The 21,719-nt window shown below is 41.5% G+C and overlaps 1 protein-coding gene and 2 pseudogenes across 1 annotated transcript; 2 read left to right on the top strand and 1 right to left on the bottom strand.

Moving 5' to 3' along the window:
- LOC115990675 lies at window positions 1-3,506 on the top strand (annotated as a pseudogene).
- A 3,956-nt stretch (window positions 3,507-7,462) lies between these two features.
- LOC115990674 lies at window positions 7,463-20,938 on the top strand (annotated as a pseudogene).
- LOC115989199 (uncharacterized abhydrolase domain-containing protein DDB_G0269086-like) lies at window positions 15,865-17,040 on the bottom strand. The gene is made up of 2 exons (XM_031112867.1): window positions 16,895-17,040; window positions 15,865-16,820 (listed from the first exon to the last, which is right to left on the bottom strand). Exons 1-2 carry the CDS (start codon window positions 17,027-17,029, stop codon window positions 16,140-16,142), a joined length of 816 nt encoding a protein of 271 aa, XP_030968727.1. The 5' UTR covers window positions 17,030-17,040; the 3' UTR covers window positions 15,865-16,139.
- Window positions 20,939-21,719: the final 781 nt, after the last annotated feature.

The following is a 21,719-nucleotide window of genomic DNA, read 5'->3' as shown; positions in this document are numbered from 1 at the left end:
ATGGAATTGTTCTTTCTTTCCTCACAATGGCTTCCAACCATCTTTCTTGTACTCTTTCCCATCCTCTCTTTGTTACTGCTTCTAAAACAAAGAAAAGGCAAGAAAGCAACCAACCTTCCCCCAGGCCCTCCGAAGCTTCCCATCATTGGCAACCTCCATCAAGTTGGGAAGCTCAACCATAAATCCCTATGGAAACTGTCTCAAATTTATGGCCCTGCCAAGTTCCTACAACTCGGCCTAATCCCAACTCTTGTCATCTCATCTTCACAAATGGCCAAAGAGTTGTTAAAAACCCATGACATTGAATGTTGCACCAGGCCTCTCTCAGTTGCCCAAGAGAAGCTCACTTACAATTACTTAACCCTGGCATTTTGTCCCTACAATGATTCTTGGAAAAACATGCAAAAGATTTTTAGGATGGAGCTTCTCTCTAAAGCCAGGGTGTAATCCTTTGAGTACAAAAGGAAAGCCCAGATTGCTGAATTGATTAACTATATCACTCAGGCTTCGCCAAATCCAATTGACCTCAGCTAGAAGGCACTCTCTTTGACATACTCAGTTATTTGTCAAATAGCATTCAATAAAAACTACGATGATATTGAGGGAAGTAAATTTAAAGCCTTCGTTCAAGAATCCATGGAACTATTTGGCACGGTTGCGACCTCGAACATTATTCCATGGTTTGGGGGGGTGGTGGATGCATTAACTGGACTTCCACGACGAATTGAGTATTGCCATCGTAGATTTGATTCTTTTTTTGAAATGTTGATCGAGGAACATCTAGAACCAACCAAGCAGAAGTCAGAGCAGGACGTTATTGATGTTATGCTAAGCTTGTCAAATGATGAAAAAGCTCAATTTAATCCCACAAAAGAACACATCAAAGCAGTTCTCATGGTAAGCCATGGCTCTTGTTTCCCACTTTTTTTTTTTTTTTTTTCCTTTTATGGAATGCTATCATCAACAAAACATTAAATAGGATTTAGGCCACTTAAAAGGGTTTTTAAATTTTCATAAATCTTATTTTGAGAAAAACGATACACACTTTTTTGTGTGTGTCATACCTATCTAATCTAAATTGTTAACATAGAGTATTATCTTATTTGATAAATATTCAATAATAATATATTAATAATTAAAATTAGGTACTACAGTACACTTAAAAAAATGTGTACTACAATGAACATTCGAGTTGTATTTTAAACATGACCTCTTTCCAATGGTAAAGACATGAAATTCAATCCCTCAAAGTGAGAGTGAGATTTATAAGGTTAGAGTTTATTTCACATTTCAAAATGCATGTTTGTCAAGATCCAAACCTGATTGCTGATTTAGCATCGGATTGGCATTCTAATTCTAACATGAACCACATAATTAACTTGCATGAATTTTTATTTTTAACAACAATACAAGCAAATATAAGTGGCTACACTTATTATGCTAGTACATTCTAAAATTCCCATAATTTTTTTTATAGGGATTTATAGAAATGAGATATTATACACAGTAATCTAATAACCGAAGAGCTAAAACAACTTAAAAGTTAAAATAATAATTATTAATATTATATAATCTACCTTAATTAATTTTATAATTTGGTTTAGTGAAAAATAGGTGGCAAATCTTGATGTTATGTTAGCATTAATGGACTTCCACGAAGAAAAAGGTTTTTCTCCAAACAAATTTGAAGATGAACCCTTCAAGCTTCTCTTACATCTTTTCAATATATATGAATTTTGAAAATCTAACTGTTGGATTACATGTTTTTTATGTTCTTAACACATGTTTCAATTTTTTTTTTTTTTTTTTGAGAAAGTTCAATTTTTTTTTTTTTAAATAAGATATTATTTACTATTCGATCAATAAATTTATATTTTATGCATAATTTTAGATTACACAAACTTGAAATTTAAACATTCTATTGATGATATAGTTATTGCTCTTTGATCTTCTTGAAAGTTTACAAGCATGAAGAATATAATAAGAACACGCAATCCAAAGGTTAGATTATTAAATTCACATCCAATAAAAAAAAACATAGAAAGAGTTTGAAAAGTTTCTCACCAAAACTTGTTTGGAGAGAAACATTTTCTCTCAAAACTAGTTTAGTGCTAGTCTGTTCCAAATGTTTGCTTTTGAGTAAACATCTACGAGTGTATGTGAACTTACAGGAGTTAGGCCTTTTTATAATGGTACTTTGGGTTAAACAATGTGTGTGTGTGTTTAACAGTTAGTTTGTTTCTCATAATAAATATATATAAAATAAATAAATAAATAAAAACATAAACATAATTGGGGGTAATAAAACACAAAAAATTAAACCGTTTGTCTACATCACCTACGATTCCAAAAGCTTAGTAACTTTCTAGCTTATTATTTTCATTTCCCAAAGTGTACACACAAGTTGCATGTTCCACGCGAGAAGCTAATTTAGAATTTTCTGTTTTCATGTGTGTATATGTAGGACATCGTTCTCGGTGGAGTAGGCACAAGTACTATTACAATTACATGGGCGATGACAGAGCTTATTAGGAATCCAAGAGTAATGAAAAAAGTCCAGGCGGAAATCAGAAGCTATATTGGAACTGTTAAAACAGCACAGCAGGATGCTTCCTTGCATCAAGGAGAAGTCCATTTTGTTAATCAGATCAGCTCACAACTTCAAGGTGACAAAGACATTGATCAAACGGCTGCTATGGCTATGATTGAAGTAATGCCTCACTATGATCAAGTGTTGTACTCAATGCAGTAGATGATGCCACGTATGCAAGGATGTTGAGAAGGTGATTGGACATGTGTGCATGAGCTGGAATGCAATTGCAACAGACTTTCCCCTCTTTTAGGGAGTTAGTTTTTTAATAGTTTTCTTTGGTTACTTTAGTCTCTGTATATAAATATAGGGTCAGAGCTAGTATATACTTTATTGCTTTCATTTCACTCTTTTATCAATAAAAGATTCATTTCTATTTAGAGTGAGAGCACAAGATTTTATAGGAACGAAACCGTATGTGGATGAAAGTGAGTTAGAAAATCTTCAATACCTAAAAATGGTGCTGAAGGAGACTTTTAGGTTGCACCCTCCACTGGCACTTTTGATTCCTCTTGAGTCAATTTCACATTTTAAGATCGGTGGTTATGATATTAACCCAAAAACAAGAATTATGATTAATGTTTATGCTATTGGGAGAGACCCAGACACTTGGAAGAATCCAAATGAGTTTTATCCTGAGAGGTTTGAGGACAATGTCATTGATTTTAGGGGTCAAAATTTTGAACTCCTACCATTTGGGTCTGGCAGGAGGATGTGTCCGGGCATTAATATGGCATCCACTGTAGTTATGGTTACATTGGCAAACCTATTGTACCGTTTTGATTGGAAACTGCCTAACGGGATGAAGAGAGAAGATGTAAGCGTGGAAGAGGGTATTGGCCTTACCATTTATAAGAAGTTACCACTTTACCTGGTGCCTGTTATTCATGATTTTGAAAAGACACTGGATCAATGAAGTTCTAGGTTTAAGATTGAATTCATTTTTATTTTTCGGACCCCTTATATGTAACTTCATGTATTCAATCATAAAATATAGGATGGAACCTGACACCCCCATTCCTAGAAGAACATTGTCAGCAATAAAAGAATGTTGGCAATAACAAAAGATTTATAAACGTTCTGTTTGTTTCAGTATTAATGTTTTTTTAAAATGGTTTATTTTCCAATGAGCATTTTTTTAGAAAATTATCTCATTTTTTGGTATTTGGTAACGACCTTAAAAATGAGTTTGAAAATGTTTTTTGGTGTTTGGTATGCAATTTTTTTTTTTTTTATATTTCTTATATAATTTAAAACATGTGTATTATGTAAACCAACTAATGTAATCAATATCCTTCTCAAAAAAAAAAAAAAACTAATGTAATCAATATAAATAATAAAAATAAAAATAAAAACCAAGAATTAATTTGGTTTTCATACTAAAATTTTGAAAATAGATACAATCAAAATTAATTGTCAAATTTTCATAATCTCTAACACTCATCTGTGCAAATATATGGATAGTAACACACGCACACACTCAAATCTATATATATATATATATATATATATCAACCATTTGTTTATATATATAAAATTGATAGGGAAATATATCTTCAATAAGTACAAATAATAATAACTTTTAATTATCTACTCTTTTTGTTGATACACTAATTGTTTACTATGGTCAACCACAAGTTTTCAATATTACTATAAATTATGTATTTATATAATGTATCTGCATAATATATCATCACTGCATAATGTATCAGCCAACAAATGCAATTCCCCTAAATAATCATTATTCATTATATAACAATATTATTAATTTGCTATAAAGATTGTCCTATATAAAAGCAATTTAGAGCTACATCGGCACTATGCTTAAAATTTTTGGCTTTTACTTCATTCATTCTTTCTTCTTCTTTTATTTATTTTTTTTTTTATTTTTTTGCACTTTTATGTGCAAAAAAGAAGTAATTTATGCCTGAAATCCATCAAACCGAAAATTTCTTAGAGAAAAAATAAAATAAAACTTGAAATTCAAAGCAAAGAATTGGGATTTTGGTAGAGAGGAATGAAATAATTATCGCTACAAATCTACTTTCCTTTGCAAGTTAGAGCTATTGACCAATAAGTGAGGGGAAAAAAATCTAATCAGAGAACTATGTTAGAGAGAGAGAGAGAGAGAGAGAGAGAGAGAGAGAGAGAGAGAGAGAGAGAGAGAACATTGTTCTAAAAGAGAGAACATTGTTCTAAAAGAGAGAACATTGTTCTAAAAAAATTATTTATCTTTTCATTGACTCATATAATCCTATCTTAATTCTTAATGCTAAATTTTGTACATTTAAATAAGAACATTGTTCTATAAAAAATAAAATAAAAAATGATAATAAGAACATTGTTTACCATAATTTTTCCCGAAGTTGATAAAGATTTGTTGGAGTGAGTTTGGAAAAATCTCAATTAAGAAGACTTTTGGCTTTTGCAATATAATAACAATATTAAAATCAATGCAAATAGAGTACTAATTTTGGGCATTTTAAATCGAACAGAGAACTGAGATAACAGTGAATCAAAAGGGAAAATAAATTCCGAATCAAATAAGAAACCCATGATTTTCTTGGATATTAAACTTAAAAAAAAATAAAATAAAATAAACACACACACACAAAATTAGAACGGTGGGAAAGAACAACGTACTGATGAAGCACCTCTTCGATTCCTTATGGAACCTTGGATTTCCAGTCAGATCATGTTATTGTAGGTTTTAGTGGCTAAAAAATGTTCTTGAGGTTGGATTAAAAAAAAAAATTAGAACGAAATGAAATAAGATTTAATAGGATAAATTTTGTCTTTACTAAGGCTGTTTGGGCGGGAAACAGAGAATATTAGGGGTCTTTTTGTTTTGGGTAATTGTGGGCAAGAAAGGATTGGATTTGGGCCGGTCTCTTTCTTGACAAATAGATTTAATACTTTCTATGTGTCTTAAATTTGTTTTAAAATGGAAGGTATTGGAGAGTTTTTCAATGGGCCGGACCCTTTCTTTATGCTTCGTTTGTCTTGACATCAACATTTTTGGAAGCATGAATAATTTTTCATAAAGTATTTTTTTAGATTTTTTAATAGATCTTTGATAGAAACCTTAAAATGAATTATAAAACTACTCTCTCCATTCTAAACTGTTTGTCTTGTATTCTATTTTGGATTGCCCCAAAATTTTGCCTTATTTCTAAAATTAATAGCTATTAATTTACAGAGTTTCCTATGATGCCCCTACCAAACAAAAGCACTTTAAACAATACAGTGTTTTGAGAACTTTGTTGAAGGGTAATTTTAAAAACTTTCATTTTTTTTTTTTAAATTAAGAGATAAGACATAAATGATGTTCTCATAAAAAAGTTGGGTTTTCTAAACAGAACCAATAATTTGAGATGGGAGGTAGGGATAGAGCTAGGACTTGGATTTAGGGAGGCAACTCTACTACTAGTTGTATGTGGTGGCTCCGACCTTTGACTCTATTACTTTACTACAAAAGATTTTTGTTTAAAATTTTTTAAATGGCCAAGTTGTTTGTTTTGGATAAAATAGATTGATTGGGTTTAATTTTTTTAGTTTTATTATTGGTAATTTTTGTTGTTGGTCTAATTTTTTTGGACTTGTATATTTTTTTTTAGATTTAATCTATTAATTTTTTATTGCCTTTAAAAGGTGAAAAATGTTAAAACTACAAAAAATTTTACAAATTGATAATGTGGTGAGTAACTATTAATAAGTAAAAACATGATGTAAGTGTACGAACCAATAAGAATTTGTTATCTCAATAGTTTGTAAAAACGTTTGTAGTTATAATATTACTCTCAAAAGAATTGATGGCATTATTAAGGGAGGCAAAGTGTAATTTTATTGAACAAAATTGCTAAAATTAGTACCTATTAATATAGTAATATTTTTTTTTTTTAAAAAAAATTTAGGGAGGGCCATTCCCCACCTAGTCCATGTATAGCTCCATCCATGATGGGGGAAGTATCTTTTAACTTTCCTTATTTGGTTTGGTATGAGAAAACTTACTTGGTTTGGTGTGAGAAAACAACTTCATCTCACACCAAACTAAATAAAGAATGTCAAGAAATAGATTTCTTGTGATTAAATTTTTTTTTTTTTCCTAATATTACCAAAAACAGAAAAATCTGAAATCCTATCTTTAGATAAGTTTTTTTTATTGAAGCAAACATGTAAGAAAACAATTTCATCTCACACCATCACTACACACCCTTGGTGCGATGGTCACTCCACAAGTATAAGTGCTTTGTGGACTATGGGAGGTAAAGGTCGGAGTTCAAGTCTCCAGGAGGGAGCTTCACACACATATACACTTAGATTAGGCTAGAGTAGAATTCTACCTTGTATCAAAAAAAAAAAAAAAAAAAAAAAAACTTCATCTCACACCAAACTAAATAAAGAATGTCAAGAAATAGCTTTCCTGTGATTAAATTTTTTTTTTTGTTTTCCTAATATTACCAAAAACAGAAAAATCCGAAATCCTATCTTTTAGATAAGTTTTTTTATTGAAGCAAACGGAGCACTATAAATGCTTCAAACCATCTTTCTTGTACTCATTGTCATTAAGTACTTCAGTACTTCACCATCAAGCCATTAACATCATGGAATTGTTCTTTCTTTCCTTACAAAGGCTTACAACCATCTTTCTTGTACTCATTGTCATTCTCTCTGTCACTGCTTCTAAAACAAAGAAAAGTCAAGAAAGCATACAACCTTCCCCCAGGCCCTCCAAAGCTTCCCATCATTGGCAACCTCCATCAAGTTGGAAAGCTCAACCATAGATCCCTATGGAAACTGTCTCAAAAACATGGCCCTGCCATGCTGCTACAACTCGGACAAATGCAAACTCTTGTCATCTCATCTCCACAAATGGCCAAAGAGGTGTTAAAAACCAATGACACTGAATGTTGCACTAGGCCTATCTCATATGCCCAACAAAAGCTCACTTACAATTTCTTAACCCTAGCATTTTGTCCCTACAATGATTCCTGGAAAAATATGCGTAAGATTTTCAGGATAGAGATTCTCTCTAAAAACAGGGTGCAATCCTTTGAGCACAAAAGGAAAGCGAAGATTGCTGAATTAATTAACTATATCACTCAAGCTTCGCCAAATCCAATTGACCTTAGCGAAAAGGCACTCTCTTTGGTATACTCAGTTATTTGTCAAATAGCAATTAATAAAAACTACGAAGAAATTGAGGGACATAAATTTAAAGAGTTTGTTCAAGAAGCCATGAAGCTATTTGGCATGGTTGCGACCTTGGACATGCTTCCATGGCTTGGGGGGATTATGGATGCATTAACTGGGCTTCCGCGACGAATTGAGTACTGCCATCGTAGATTTGATTCTTTTTTTGAAATGTTGCTCAAGGACCATCTTGATCCAGCAAAGCAGAGGTCAGAGCAAGACATTATTGATGTTTTGCTAAGCTTGTCAAATGATGAAAAGGTTCATTTTAGTCCCAACAAAGAAAACATCAAAGCAGTTCTCATGGTAAGACGTGCATGGCAGGTGGCACTTGTTTCCCACACTTTATTTTTTTTCTTTTATGGAATTACGATACACTTCTTTTTTTTTTTTTTTTTTTTTTTTGTGTCATGCCCAGCTAATCCAAATTATTAGCATAAAGTATTATGTCTATCCAATATATATTCTTTATTAATATATATATATATATATATATATATATATTTTTGGTTAAGAGGAAATGACAAACAAACAAAAGCTATCCCACCTTGGAGGTGAGACCAGCATTAACAGTCCTATTAAAATACATGCCAGCCAAGTCTGAAATAACTAAACACAAAACACCAGTACTTGGCGGATGATTAAAAACAACAGAAGTATCATCCATTGAGCATCCCCATCTTGCAAGCGCATCAGCACAGCAATTTCCTTCCCTATAGACATGCTTCACTTGAACCCGAGGAAACCTTCGCAGCAAGCACCTGCAGTTATACAGTAGAGGAGAATATGACTTAACAGAATCCACATCAGAGCTCATGAGATCGACCACCACTTTCGCATCTAACTCCACAATCAAATTCTTTAGTAATATATTAATAGTTAAAATTAGGTACTATGGAACAGTTAAAAAAATAGTGTACCATAATTACTATTCCAGAAGTATTTAAAATTTGACCTCCTTCCAAATGTAAAGACATGAAATTAAATCCCTCAAAGTGAGAGTGAGATTTAAAAGGTTAGAGTTTATTTCATATTTCAAAATTCATGTTTATCAAGATCCAAACCTAATTACGGATTTAGTCTTAGACCGGCATGCTAATACTAGTGTAAACCACATAACTTGAAAGTTATTTTTTTAACAACATTACAAGAAAATATAAGTGGCTACATCAGGGACGGAACCAGAATTCGAACCTGAGGGAGACCAAAGCTTAAAACAAATTCTTTTTATGAAAATAAAAATTAACATCTATATCATATTCAACAAAATACTACATATAAAATAAGTGTTTCTTAAACATTTCAACACATTTATCAAAATGGAACTCGACGCTATTTCAGAGGAGATCCAAAAATATATATATTTAAGGGCAAATCTTAATTTTTCAAATTACATATTGTACGGCACCGAGATCTTAGGCCCAAACAGACCCCGGGCCCTGCCCCAATTGTACAGTACGGTGATCCCAGGCCCATACAGGCCCTGGGCCTTGTCCCGTACTAGTTTTGGCCACAGGCCCAGCCGAAAGGTCCAGTCGTCCTACGCCATTCCCGGGAATTCATAAATAACAAACAAGTGTAGGGTATTAAGTTCCAAGGTGGACTCGGTCAAACGTTCCCGGTCATGTACGTGAGTCATTCCCGGGAAAATGTGGTATGCACGGGAGACGGAGCTGCCGAGCATTATCGGTCCAGATGGAATCAAGTTCCAAGATCATAAATGCAGCACCGCCCTCTCACCTAAACATCCACTTAAATCAAATGATATTGGACCTTCAATAGCACAAACGGTGGCTGTAATCATGATCTTCCCACTAACCTAGGCTATAAATAGAAGAAAGATGGGAGAGGAAGGGGTTCAGAAACTTGGAGAGAAAAGAGTGACAGAGTGAACATCAAACTGGGCGTTGCTTTGAGTCTCTGCCGAGAACGACCCATAGTAGGAAACCTTCAAGCCCACTACAAATAGATTGTGAGCCCATAGTAATCCAAGGCCCATAGGCCTCGTACTTGGTTCTTACAATTGGCGCCCACCGTGGGGCCCTCCTACAAAGCTGTGGTTCGACTGAGACTCAAACGAGGAGGATGTCTGAGGAGCGTGCACCAAGCGGCTCCATGGGATCTTCTCGGGGGTCAACATGGAGGGAGAGAAGGCAAAAAAGGCGGGAAGATAGGGAGCACTCAAGAAGGGAGGAAGGGTCCGGACAAGGAGAAGGATCGGCTCAGACACACTGGACGGTTTCGGACGTCTCGGCGCATCGGCGGCATGACGAAAGGGACCGAGAGCTGGAACGGTTACGCAGACTGGTAATGGACCTAGAGCTGGAAGCAAGGGTTCGGCGAGATGAAAGGAATCGCAACTCCCAGCAAAGGAAAAACCAGGGTGAGGCCTCCAGCCGGTCTAATACGCATCGGTCCCGAGACCGGTCGCGCTCCCAAGAGTCGCACCGGCAATCACGGGAACCACACAATCGGCGGAACCGCTCACGGTCGCACGGTTATGATCACCAAGGATCAGAATCACCGGAAGAACGACTACACCACAATGCCTCCATGGACGCAATGAGCCGGGCTCTACGGATGGCTGCCCGATCACCGTTTTCCGATGAAATTGAACGGGCTCCTATGCCGAGCAGATTCACACGACCACCATTCAATTCGTATGAGGGAAAGACAGACCCCGTGGAGCATGTTAGCCATTACATCCACATGATGTCGTTGCATGCGCACAACGATGCATTAATGTGTAAGGTTTTTCCCTCTAGTCTCGGTTCCACGGCGCTAAGATGGTTCAATGGTCTGCGGAAGGGCTCCATACACAGCTTTGCCGAGCTGATTCAGGAATTCGGCAGCAGGTTCGTGACATGTAGCCGGGTGCAACAGCCGGTTGACGCACTACTTTCCATGAAGATGAGGGTTGGGGAAACCCTTCGGAGTTATGCCAACCGATACTGGGAACTCTATAACGAGATCGGTGGAGGAAACGAGAAAATTGCGGCAAGCACCTTCAGAATGGGACTCCCTGAGGATTCTGAATTACGGGAGTCACTGACGAGAAGACCCCCCGAGGACATGAGGCAACTGATGAGACGCATAGAGGAGTACAAACGCCTGGAAGATGACCGGTTGCAAAGCAGGGGGAAAGCTCCTTTAGTAGGGAGATCTCGGCAAAACGTTTTGCCGGCAAAACCGAAACGAGACTTCAGAATGCAGGAACCAGAGGGGCAGATCGACGGGGTCAATGTGGTGTTTAAAGAGCCAGTGCACAAGATCCTGGAACGGATCAAAGACGAGCCATTCTTCAGGTGGCCGAACAAAATGGGGGGCGACCCATCTCGGAGGAACCAAAACTTATACTGCACCTATCACAGAGACAAGGGGCACACGACTGAACAGTGCCGGGTATTAAAAGATCATCTCGGACAGCTAGCAAGGGCCGGGTACTTAAAAGAGTTTGTAACAGATTCCGTTAACCGAGAAACCGGGCAGGGATCCCAACAGAAAAGGAATCCCCTTCCACCACCCCTGGGGGTAATCGAAGTCATCCATGCCGCACCAAGAAGGGCAGCAGCGGCTAAAAGGATACTGACTGTAGCCTGCGCGGAAGGAGAATCATCCAAGAAGAAGAAAAAAGATGGACGGCCGACCATCTCGTTCGGAGAAGATGATTTCGAGGGGACGGTCCAACCCCACGACGATGCTTTGGTGGTGACAGCCCGGATAGGCGGATTCCTGGTGAAGAGGGTAATGATTGATCAAGGAAGCGGAGCCGACGTCATGTACCCGGATCTCTTTGAAGGGCTAGGGTTAAAGAGCCAGGATTTGGCGAAGTATGACACGCCGTTGGTCTCGTTTGATGGGAGGGTTGTAATTCCCGAGGGGCAGATCTCTCTCCCAGTAAACATGGAAGGCAAGACAGTTATGGTTACATTTATAGTGGTCCGATCATTCGCACCGTACACCGCAATCCTGGGAAGGCCGTGGATTCACGCAATGGGGGCTGTCCCGTCCACCCTTCACGTAAAAGTGAAATTTCCTACCGAGAATGGAGTTGCCGTGGTGAGGGGGAATCAACAGGTGGCGAGGCAGTGCCTCGTCGCCGCGGTCCGGAGGGAGAACGAACAGCTCGGTCAAACCGAGGAGAACGAGAAAGAAAATTCATAGCAATTACAGAAACCCCAGGGGGAAGCTGGGGCGGACGTTGCCGAGGAGGTGCTGAAGGTAAGGATTCTCCCAGATGCTGACAAGTATTTCCAGATAGGTACAAGCATGAACGACCGGGAAAGGGTAGATATGTTGCTGTTCTTATTGCAAAACGTGGACGTTTTTGCGTGGAGCCCGTATGAAGTGCCCGGCGTAGATCCCGAGTTCATTGTCCACAGACTCAACGTGGATCCATTATTCCCCCCAAAGAAGCAGAAACCGAGAAGAGCGTCGAGGGAACACGTCGAGGCAGTAAACCTGGAGGTACAGCGGCTGAAGGATGCCGGAGCCATAAAGGAGATATTCTTCCCGAAGTGGTTGGCAAACACTGTCGTGGTGAAGAAGAAGAACGGGAAATGGAGAGTTTGTGTGGATTTCACAGACTTGAACAAGGCATGTCCCAAGGACCCATTCCCGATGCCCAAGATCGACCAGCTAGTAGATGCAACGTACGGGCATCCGAGGATGAGCTTCCTGGATGCCTTCCAGGGCTACCACCAAATTGCCTTGGCGCCCGAAGACCGAGAAAAGACTGCGTTTATCTCCCCGAATGCAAATTATCACTACGAGGTCATGCCGTTCGGATTAAAGAACGCCGGGGCTACGTATCAGAGAATGATGACGAGAATGTTCCGAGAAAAAATTGGATGCACGGTTGAAGTTTATATCGATGATATGGTGGTGAAAAGCAGAATTGAGTCGCAGCACACCGAAGATCTCCGGGGAGTGTTTGAGATATTACGTCGGTATAAATTGCGCTTGAATGCCGAAAAGTGCACTTTCGGAGTGGGGGCTGGTAAGTTCCTGGGGTATCTGATCTCTACTCGGGGTATAGAAGCTAACCCCGACCAGATAGAAGCCGTAAACCGCCTCAAACCACCAAGCAATCCCAAAGAGGTGCAAGTGCTCACTGGAATGCTAGCGGCCCTGAACAGATTCATCTCCAAGTCTGCCGACCGTTGCCGGCCTTTTTATCAGCTTCTGAAAAAGTGGAAGGGGTTTCGATGGGACGAGAGCTGCGATGAAGCCTTTCGAGAGCTAAAGGAATATTTGGCAAAGGCGCCGAGGTTGACGGCCCCGGATCCCGGAGAGGATCTGTTTATGTATCTCGCTGTCACCGACCATGCTGTAAGTGCTGTGTTGCTAAGGGACCGGGGAGTGCAGATGCCGGTGTATTACGTGAGCAAAACCTTGGTCGATGCCGAGACAAGGTACTTGCCTCTCGAGAAGTTAGTTTTGGCTCTGGTGCACGCCACGAGAAAGTTGCCACATTACTTCCAGGCACACACAGTGTTCGTCCTCACCGAGTATCCGTTGCAGTCACTATTGAAGAGATCAGACTTCACAGGGCGGATTGCCAAGTGGGGGACTCGGTTGGGATCGTTCGACATAAGATACCGGCCTAGAAGCTCGGTGAAGGGACAGGTTCTGGCTGACTTCATCGCAGAGTTTACACCCAAGGATGAAGGCAAGATAATCTGTAGTACGGAGATTCGCCCATGGAGGTTATTTGTGGACGGTGCATCGAATGCTATGGGGGCCGGGGCTGGTATTGTCATTGTCACCCCGGAGGGTATACGACTGGAACACTCCCTCAGACTGGGGTTCAAAGCCTCGAACAACGAAGCCGAATACGAAGCCATGTTGGCCGGATTAAGGGCAGTATTACATATGGGCGCAAAGGACATAGAGATCTACTCTGATTCTCGACTGGTGGTTTATCAGATCACTGGGGACTTCGAAGCCCGGGACCCCAGAATGAAAGCTTATCTCGGCGCGGCAAAGCAGATTATCGGTCAGTTTGGAACGGTAAAGATATCCCAGGTAGCCCGGTCACAAAACAAGCACGCTGACTCTCTTGCCACGTTAGCCTCATCGGCTACCGAGGATACGCCAAGGCTCATCACGGTAGAACTTGTAAAGGAGCCAAGCATCCAGGTGAAGAATGTTCCCGACCAAGCCGGAGTAGAGATTGCGCAGGTGGCAGTAGCTGGTCCAAGTTGGATGAGCCCGATCATAGACTTCCTTGCCGAGGATAAAGTTCCGGAGAATGAGGCCGAGGCCAACAAGGTTCGGCGAATGGCTCCCAGATACTGGCTGTCTTCAGACCGGAAATTGTACCGAAGATCCTTTGCAGGCCCTTACCTCTTGTGCCTACATCCAGACAGGGTCAAAGAGCTTCTGACCGAGCTGCATGAGGGAGTGTGCGGCGGGCATGCCGGGGGACGATCTTTGGCACACCGAGCAATGACACAGGGGTTTTGGTGGCCACAGATGCAGAAGGATGCCGCCGAATACGTACGAAGTTGCGAACAATGTCAAAAGCACGCCCCAATGATCCATCAACCTGCAGGACAGCTAAATCCTGTCAGCAGCCCGTGGCCATTTGCACAGTGGGGGCTCGACATCCTTGGGCCTTTCCCCCGGGCAACGGGGAACCGCCGTTTTGTATTGGTGGCTGTAGATTACTTCACAAAGTGGGCTGAAGCAGAGGCCTTGGCTAATATCCGGGATTCTGACGTGAAAAAATTTGTATGGAAAAACATAGTTACACGGTTTGGGGTGCCGAATTCGCTAGTATCAGACAATGGGCTGCAGTTCGACAGCAATGCTTTCCGGAGCTTTTGTAGTAAGCTTGGCATCAAAAACAAGTATTCAACCCCGGCATACCCACAAAGCAACGGCCAAGCTGAAGCGGTAAACAAGACTATCTTGAACGGGCTCAAAAGAAGGTTGGACGGAGCAAAGGGAAGATGGGCGGAAGAGTTACCCAGTGTATTATGGGCGTACCGCACGACCCCTAGGAGATCCACGGGTGAAACCCCGTTCTCCCTGACTTACGGCTCGGAAGCAGTCATACCAACCGAGGTGAGCTTATGCAGTGCACGGGTCGCCGGGTTTGACCCCGTACAGAACGCCGACCTGATGATGGAGCATTTGGATTGGCTAGAAGAATGCAGGGAGGCTGCGACCATACGTCTTGCCGAGTATCAACAGAAGCTGGCCCAAAGGTACAACCGAAATGTAAAGAGCAGGGAGTTCATTGCCGGGGAACTAGTATTAAGAAGGGTAGTGGGGAACATGCGGGACTTGACTGCAGGGAAGCTCGCTCAGAGTTGGGAAGGACCATACAGAGTCACAGCTATTGCGGGTGCAGGGGCCTACTACTTGGAAGACCTTGATGAGAGGCCACTCCCCCGACCATGGAACGCCAACAACTTGAAGAAGTTCTACGCATAATCATCGGTGTAAGCCATTACTTGTATCCTATTGAAATTAAGAGCATGATGAATCCTTTTGTACAAGCTATTTATCATTCCTTAGCCGTGCGCCGGAAGAATCACCATCAAATCTAAAGACAGAAGCCTGACTCTCGGCTCGATCAAAATCGCCGAGCAGGTGGAAACCTACAAATAATAATCTAAGGACAGAAACCTGATCCTCGGTTCGATCACTATCGCCGAGCAGGTGGAAACCTACAGATAATAATCTAAGGACAGAAACCTGATCCTCGGTTCGATCACTATCGCCGAGCAGGTGGAAACCTACAAATAATAATCTAAGGACAGAAACCTGATCCTCGGTTCGATCACTATCGCCGAGCAGGTGGAAACCTACAGATAATAATCTAAGGACAGAAACCTGATCCTCGGTTCGATCACTATCGCCAAGCAGGCGGAAACCTACAGAATTCTCTAAGGACAGAAACCTGATCCTCGGATCGATCACTATCGCCGAGCAGGTGGAAACCTACAAATAATTCTCTAAGTACAAAAACCTGGCCCTCGGCTCGATTCCCGGTTCAGCCAAAGCCTAACCCGACCTTTTTTTTTCAAATACTAAGTCAAAAAGCGCTCTCAAAATACGCTAAGCGCCGCGTAAAAGGTTCTCGGGGGGTACCATTACATTAAGCAGCCATAGCACTGGCGTGGTTCAAGCAAAAACACGAACAGAGATAATTTCATTCGACAAATTCAAACGGAAAAAGAAAACGGACTTCTAATTAAAGTAGAGCAATTGTTCGGTCACCACATCCCGGTGACATAGGCAAATAAAACCAACGAGATAAAACAAATGTTCGGTCACCGCATCTCGGTGACGTGAGCAAGTAAAACCAATAAAATAAAAATGAACAAGCAAAATAAAAGCAAAATTAGCGGGGAGGTTGGTTCGGCGGTATCACTTCCTGCTGGCCGGCCAAAGAAAAAGGCGGGGCCTCACCGAGAAGCTCCTGCACAGTCGGGATACTGGTGGCTTCCATTTCCTCAGGCTCAGCGTGAGCATCGATTTGCTCAACCAGCTCCCTCATACTGGCTGTCTCTTCCTCGTCAATCGCCACCGGGGTACCCTGAGCAGCAGGGGCGGGGCTCGGGAATGGGATTTGGCCGGGGTCTCTCAGATGCGAATCCTCAGGAACACCCATTGCCTGAAGGGCGGCAAACCACCCGGCCTCAAAGCCCATATTCCTAGCCCGAGCAACCACCGGCTCTACAGAGTTTTCGGCATCAGCAAAGCCGACATCATACCATTTCTGCTCCGCGGCTGCCAAGCCTGCCCTAAGGTCAGCTATCTCCTCGGCATTGGAGGTGTTTAGGCTGATGGCTTGGGCTAGCTTAAGCTCCGTCTCATTCTGCTGGGTTAGGAGCTCTGCACACCTTTTCTCGGCCAGGGACCGGTTCTTCTCGGCAGCTGCAGCCTTCTTCTCAGCAGACTCGGCGGCCTTCAGTTTTTCCTTAGCCGTTTTCACCGCCGCCTCGCGCGCCTCCTTCTCGCGCTCGCTCTCCTCAGCAAGCTCCCGTGCCCGAGCAGCCACAATGTGGGCCATTTGGGCAGCCTAGCAAGGACAAAAGTTAGAAAAAAGGCAAAAGGAAACCTGTATGAAGAACTAGAAAGACAAAAAAAAATTACCGCAATGGCGTGCCACTCTAACCGGCGCCCTACCGACTCCTCGGATCCATCCTCGAAAGCATGCACATCCTCGGGAAGTTGGAGAGCTTCGGCCAAAGATTGGGCAATACGGCCGCCCTCGCCTTTATCCCACATCCGAATGCAGGCGGTTGACGGCAATGGTTTGCCATCCAGAAGGATCTTCGGCTCCCACGCAGGAGCCACTTGGGAGGAGGACGCGCCCCCCGTGCCGGCTTCAGTCGGCGGCTCACGGATAACAATGCCACCTGTTGGACGGGGAGGAGTCTGGGCAGCGACCTCGCCCGGGCAAGTGGAAGGTTGATCGGTGACCTTTTGCTTCTTCCGGGCACATCCGGCCTGCGATGGGGGTGAAGGCTGCGGCACTTGACCCCGGCCCTCGGGAGGAGGGGGCTGATTGGATTGTCGGGCACCGGGCACAAACCGTTCTACCGACAGCACTTTTCTAGATACCATCTTTCCCTTAGGCCGGGCAGCTCTGGCTAAAAGGGCAGCCGCTTCTATCACTTGTTGTTGGTTCACGGCAGCAGGATTCTCGGGGATTGGCTGCTCTTGCGCTTGGTCTTGCTGTACGGCTTCGTGGGCTAACTCCCTGAGGCGCCGGGATGCTTTTTCCGCGGATTCGTCTCTCAAAGGGGCTAGCTCGTCTGCGCAAGTAAGCCGCCGGCCAAATTCCCTCGCTTCCCCGGTTGTAAGACTCGGCGGTAAAAAGTTCACGTACCGAACGTCTATATACGACAGCAGGGGGCTGTCAACTATCAGTGCCTGCTTGAACGGCTGCCAAGTAGAATAAACCGGATCCACACCGAGAATCAAATGCGAAGCCCGGAGTTGCCCGTCCCAATGCACGTATATCTCAGAGCGGAGGACGAAGTTTAAGTCTTTGGCGTGGACGACTCTGAGGTCCTGCACAAACACTTTGCCGTCTGCAAAAGATCAAATGACGCATTAGTCTCTAATCATAAAAATTCTTTTTACCGAGAGGAAGAAAATGAGAGGCGAAAGAAAGCAGTTATATGAAGGGGATGGAACGAACCCACTTCACGCGGCTTAAGGGGGCAAGGAAACTCCCCGGCAAACCAATTGCCGCTCACCCTAACGAACTCATTGGCGGAGTTCCTGTTCGAATCAGGTAGGCATGATATCAGCCGTACCCGTGCATCCCTTGTCTTTAGGTAATAACCGGTGGCTTTGCTCCCACAGAGCCTATACATTTGGTTAATGTCATGGTGGTCTAACTGTAAGTTAAAGGTGTGGTTCAACTTACTGACACAACTAACTACCCGGTAAAAGTTGGGGGGAAGTTGGTCCGGGCAAAGCCCGTAGTAAGTGAGTGTGTTTATTAAGAGGGGATCCACGGGGAACCTGACCCCACCTTCTAGAATGGACATCAAAGGAAAGAAAGCTATACCATGCCCTCGGTGGAGTTCAATATCGCTCTCATGGCAGTAGGCCACATCCACGTCATTGGGAATGTTAAATTTACTCCTAAAGGTGGCCAAAGCAGCCGGGGACTCTAGGAGGTAAGAGTAACCCATCTATAACGCCTAAAAATACAAAAGTAAACTCAAAGAAATGAAAGTTGAAAGGAAAAGGAAGGGGAAGAAAAACTTACTTTGGGTTCTAAGGAGGAAAAGAACACTGGGTAAGCAAGCGCACGGAAATGTGGTCGGCAGAGAAAAAAGAAAGCTCTAAAGATTGGCAGAGGAAAAATGGGATGCTGTTCAGAGGGAGGTTATTTATAGAGGAAAGAAAAATGAGTGGAGGAAGAAGAAGCGTCTGAATCAAGCATTAAATGGGCGCGGTCTACGAGCAGTCCAACGAACGCCAAGCACAACCAATCCGCACGTCGCTTCGGTTCTCGAACCGTCAGGCAATAATGACGACTGCGCCTGGCGCCGCGAAACGGCGCGTCTTTTGAGATAAGTATTAAATGAGAGATGACGGTCAGAAGTCCCAGGCTAAAATACTCCCGAGGTCAAAAGGTCCCATGCTGCTCCTTGATTCTTCTCGATGACCGAGTATGAATCAAGGGGGGGCTATTGTACGGCACCGAGATCTTAGGCCCAAACAGACCCCGGGCCCTGCCCCAATTGTACAGTACGGTGATCCCAGGCCCATACAGGCCCTGGGCCTTGTCCCGTACTAGTTTTGGCCACAGGCCCAGCCGAAAGGTCCAGTCGTCCTACGCCATTCCCGGGAATTCATAAATAACAAACAAGTGTAGGGTATTAAGTTCCAAGGTGGACTCGGTCAAACGTTCCCGGTCATGTACGTGAGTCATTCCCGGGAAAATGTGGTATGCACGGGAGACGGAGCTGCCGAGCATTATCGGTCCAGATGGAATCAAGTTCCAAGATCATAAATGCAGCACCGCCCTCTCACCTAAACATCCACTTAAATCAAATGATATTGGACCTTCAATAGCACAAACGGTGGCTGTAATCACGATCGTCCCACTAACCTAGGCTATAAATAGAAGAAAGATGGGAGAGGAAGGGGTTCAGAAACTTGGAGAGAAAAGAGTGACAGAGTGAACATCAAACTGGGCGTTGCTTTGAGTCTCTGCCGAGAACGACCCATAGTAGGAAACCTTCAAGCCCACTACAAATAGATTGTGAGCCCATAGTAATCCAAGGCCCATAGGCCTCGTACTTGGTTCTTACACATATGTATACCAGTTTTTTTTATTTATTTAATTGGGGGTATTAGGACCAAAATTTAAAATTTCAACACACAGACATATATATAATATATATATATATATATATACACTAGCTTTTTTTTGGGGGGTGGGGGGGGGGGGGGGGGGGGGGGGGGGGGGGGGGGGGGGGGGGGGGGGGCGGCAATGGCCCCCCCTGCCCTACCGTGGGTCCATCCTTGGGCTACATGTTTATACTTTCTAAAGTTTCCATAATCTATTTAAAGGGATTTATAGCAATGAGATATCATACACATTAATCTAATAACTAAAGAGCTCAAACTACTTAAGAGTTAAAATAATATAATAATTATTATATAATCTCCCTAAATTAATTATATAATTTGGTTTAGTGAAAAACATGTGTCACCTCTTGATTTTAAGTTATCATTAGTGGAGTTGGACATGAAACACATGCATGAGGGCTTGATTTAATTGGATTTCACATGTCACACATGCATGAGGTTTTGGTGCTAGTGTGTTCCAAATGTCTGCTTTTGAGTGGATCACTATGGGTAGTGCATGTAAAATTACTGATACAACATAAAATCACTATGAAAAAAACAAAAACAAACCACATAAATTTTTAGCTTATTCTTTTCATTTTCCAAAGTGTGCACACAAGTTGCATGTTCCATGAGGAGCTAATTTAGAATTTTTTTTTGTTTTGTTTTCATGTGTGTATATGTAGGACATTGTTCTCGGTGGAGTAGACACAAGTTCTATAACAATTGTGTGGGCAATGACAAAGCTTGTTAGGAATCCAAGAGTGATGAAAAAAGCCTAGGCAGAAATTCGAAGCTATGTTGGAATGAAACTGTATGTGGATGAAAGTGAGTTAGAAAATCTTCACTATCTAAAAATGGTGGTGAAGGAGACTCTAAGGTTGCACCCTCCAAGTACACTTTTGCTTCCTCGTGAGGTAATGTCACATTTTAAGATTGGTGATTATGATATTAGTCCAAAAACAAGAATCTTGATTAATGTTTGGGCTATTGGGAGAGACCCAAACACTTGGAAGAATCCAAATGAGTTTTATCCTGAGAGGTTTGAGGACAATGCCATTGATTTTAAGGGTCAAAATTTTGGACTCCTACCATTTGGGTCCGGTAGGAGGATATATGAGTCCGGGCATTACAATGGCATCCACTATAGTTATGGTTACATTGGCAAACCTATTGTACCGTTTTGATTGGAAACTGCCAAACGGGATGAAGAGAGAAGTTGTAAGAGTGGAAGAGGGTGTTGGCCTTAACATTTACAGGAAGTTACCTCTTTACCTTGTGCCTATTATTTATGATTTTGAAAAGACTTTGGAACAATGAAGTTCTAGGTTTAATGTTTTTTTTTTTTCCACATTTAAAATTAAGTATGTAACTTCATTTATTCGATCATAAAATATATGAAGGAACCTCAAAATATAATTGTCAGTAATAAAAGAATTTTGGCAGTAATAAAAGATTTCTAAACGTAGTGGTTAAATATTCTTCTAATTTTATGTAGAAGTGATGTAATATTCGGAACAAGTCAAGTTCATATACCCCAGATTCCGTGGAACGAAAATCTAGCATAGCTCACACAATTTGGATTACAATAATTTAAGAACAAATATGTAAGCAGTGACTAAATATATTCCTTTTAAAAAAAATTTATTTAAAGGTTGGTTGAAAGCGAAATTAGTTGAAGGCCCAAATTAGTTATTTAACTTATAGTTTACTATATTGGTTGTGTTAAATGGACATTTAATTTCTTCTTCTTCTTATTTTTCCCCCTCTTTTTACCAAATAAACACCCTTAAGTTTTTCACCCCAACTAACAAATTAAAGAGTCTTCACAACACTATAAGTATATTAAATAATTAAACTAATCCTATTCTACATGAAACTATATTACCAAAATTTCAAGAAGTTTAAATTATTATTTTACATAAAATTCAATTAATAAAATCCTATTTTATATTATTTTAGTAATCTACCTTTTTTTGAATCATTTTAGTAATCCCTTTCAAAAAAAAAAAAAAAAGAATCATTTTAGTAATCTACCATAATTTACTGTTTTGAAGAAGAAGAAAAAATCTAACACTGTAGAAAAGGCTTTCATCATATA

The sequence above is a fragment of the Quercus lobata genome, chromosome 5 (genome assembly GCF_001633185.2).
Source record: "Quercus lobata isolate SW786 chromosome 5, ValleyOak3.0 Primary Assembly, whole genome shotgun sequence".
Lineage (NCBI taxonomy): Eukaryota > Viridiplantae > Streptophyta > Magnoliopsida > Fagales > Fagaceae > Quercus > Quercus lobata.
The sequence above is the reverse complement of the archived record's forward strand: the minus strand, read 5'-3'. Positions and strand labels throughout refer to the sequence as shown.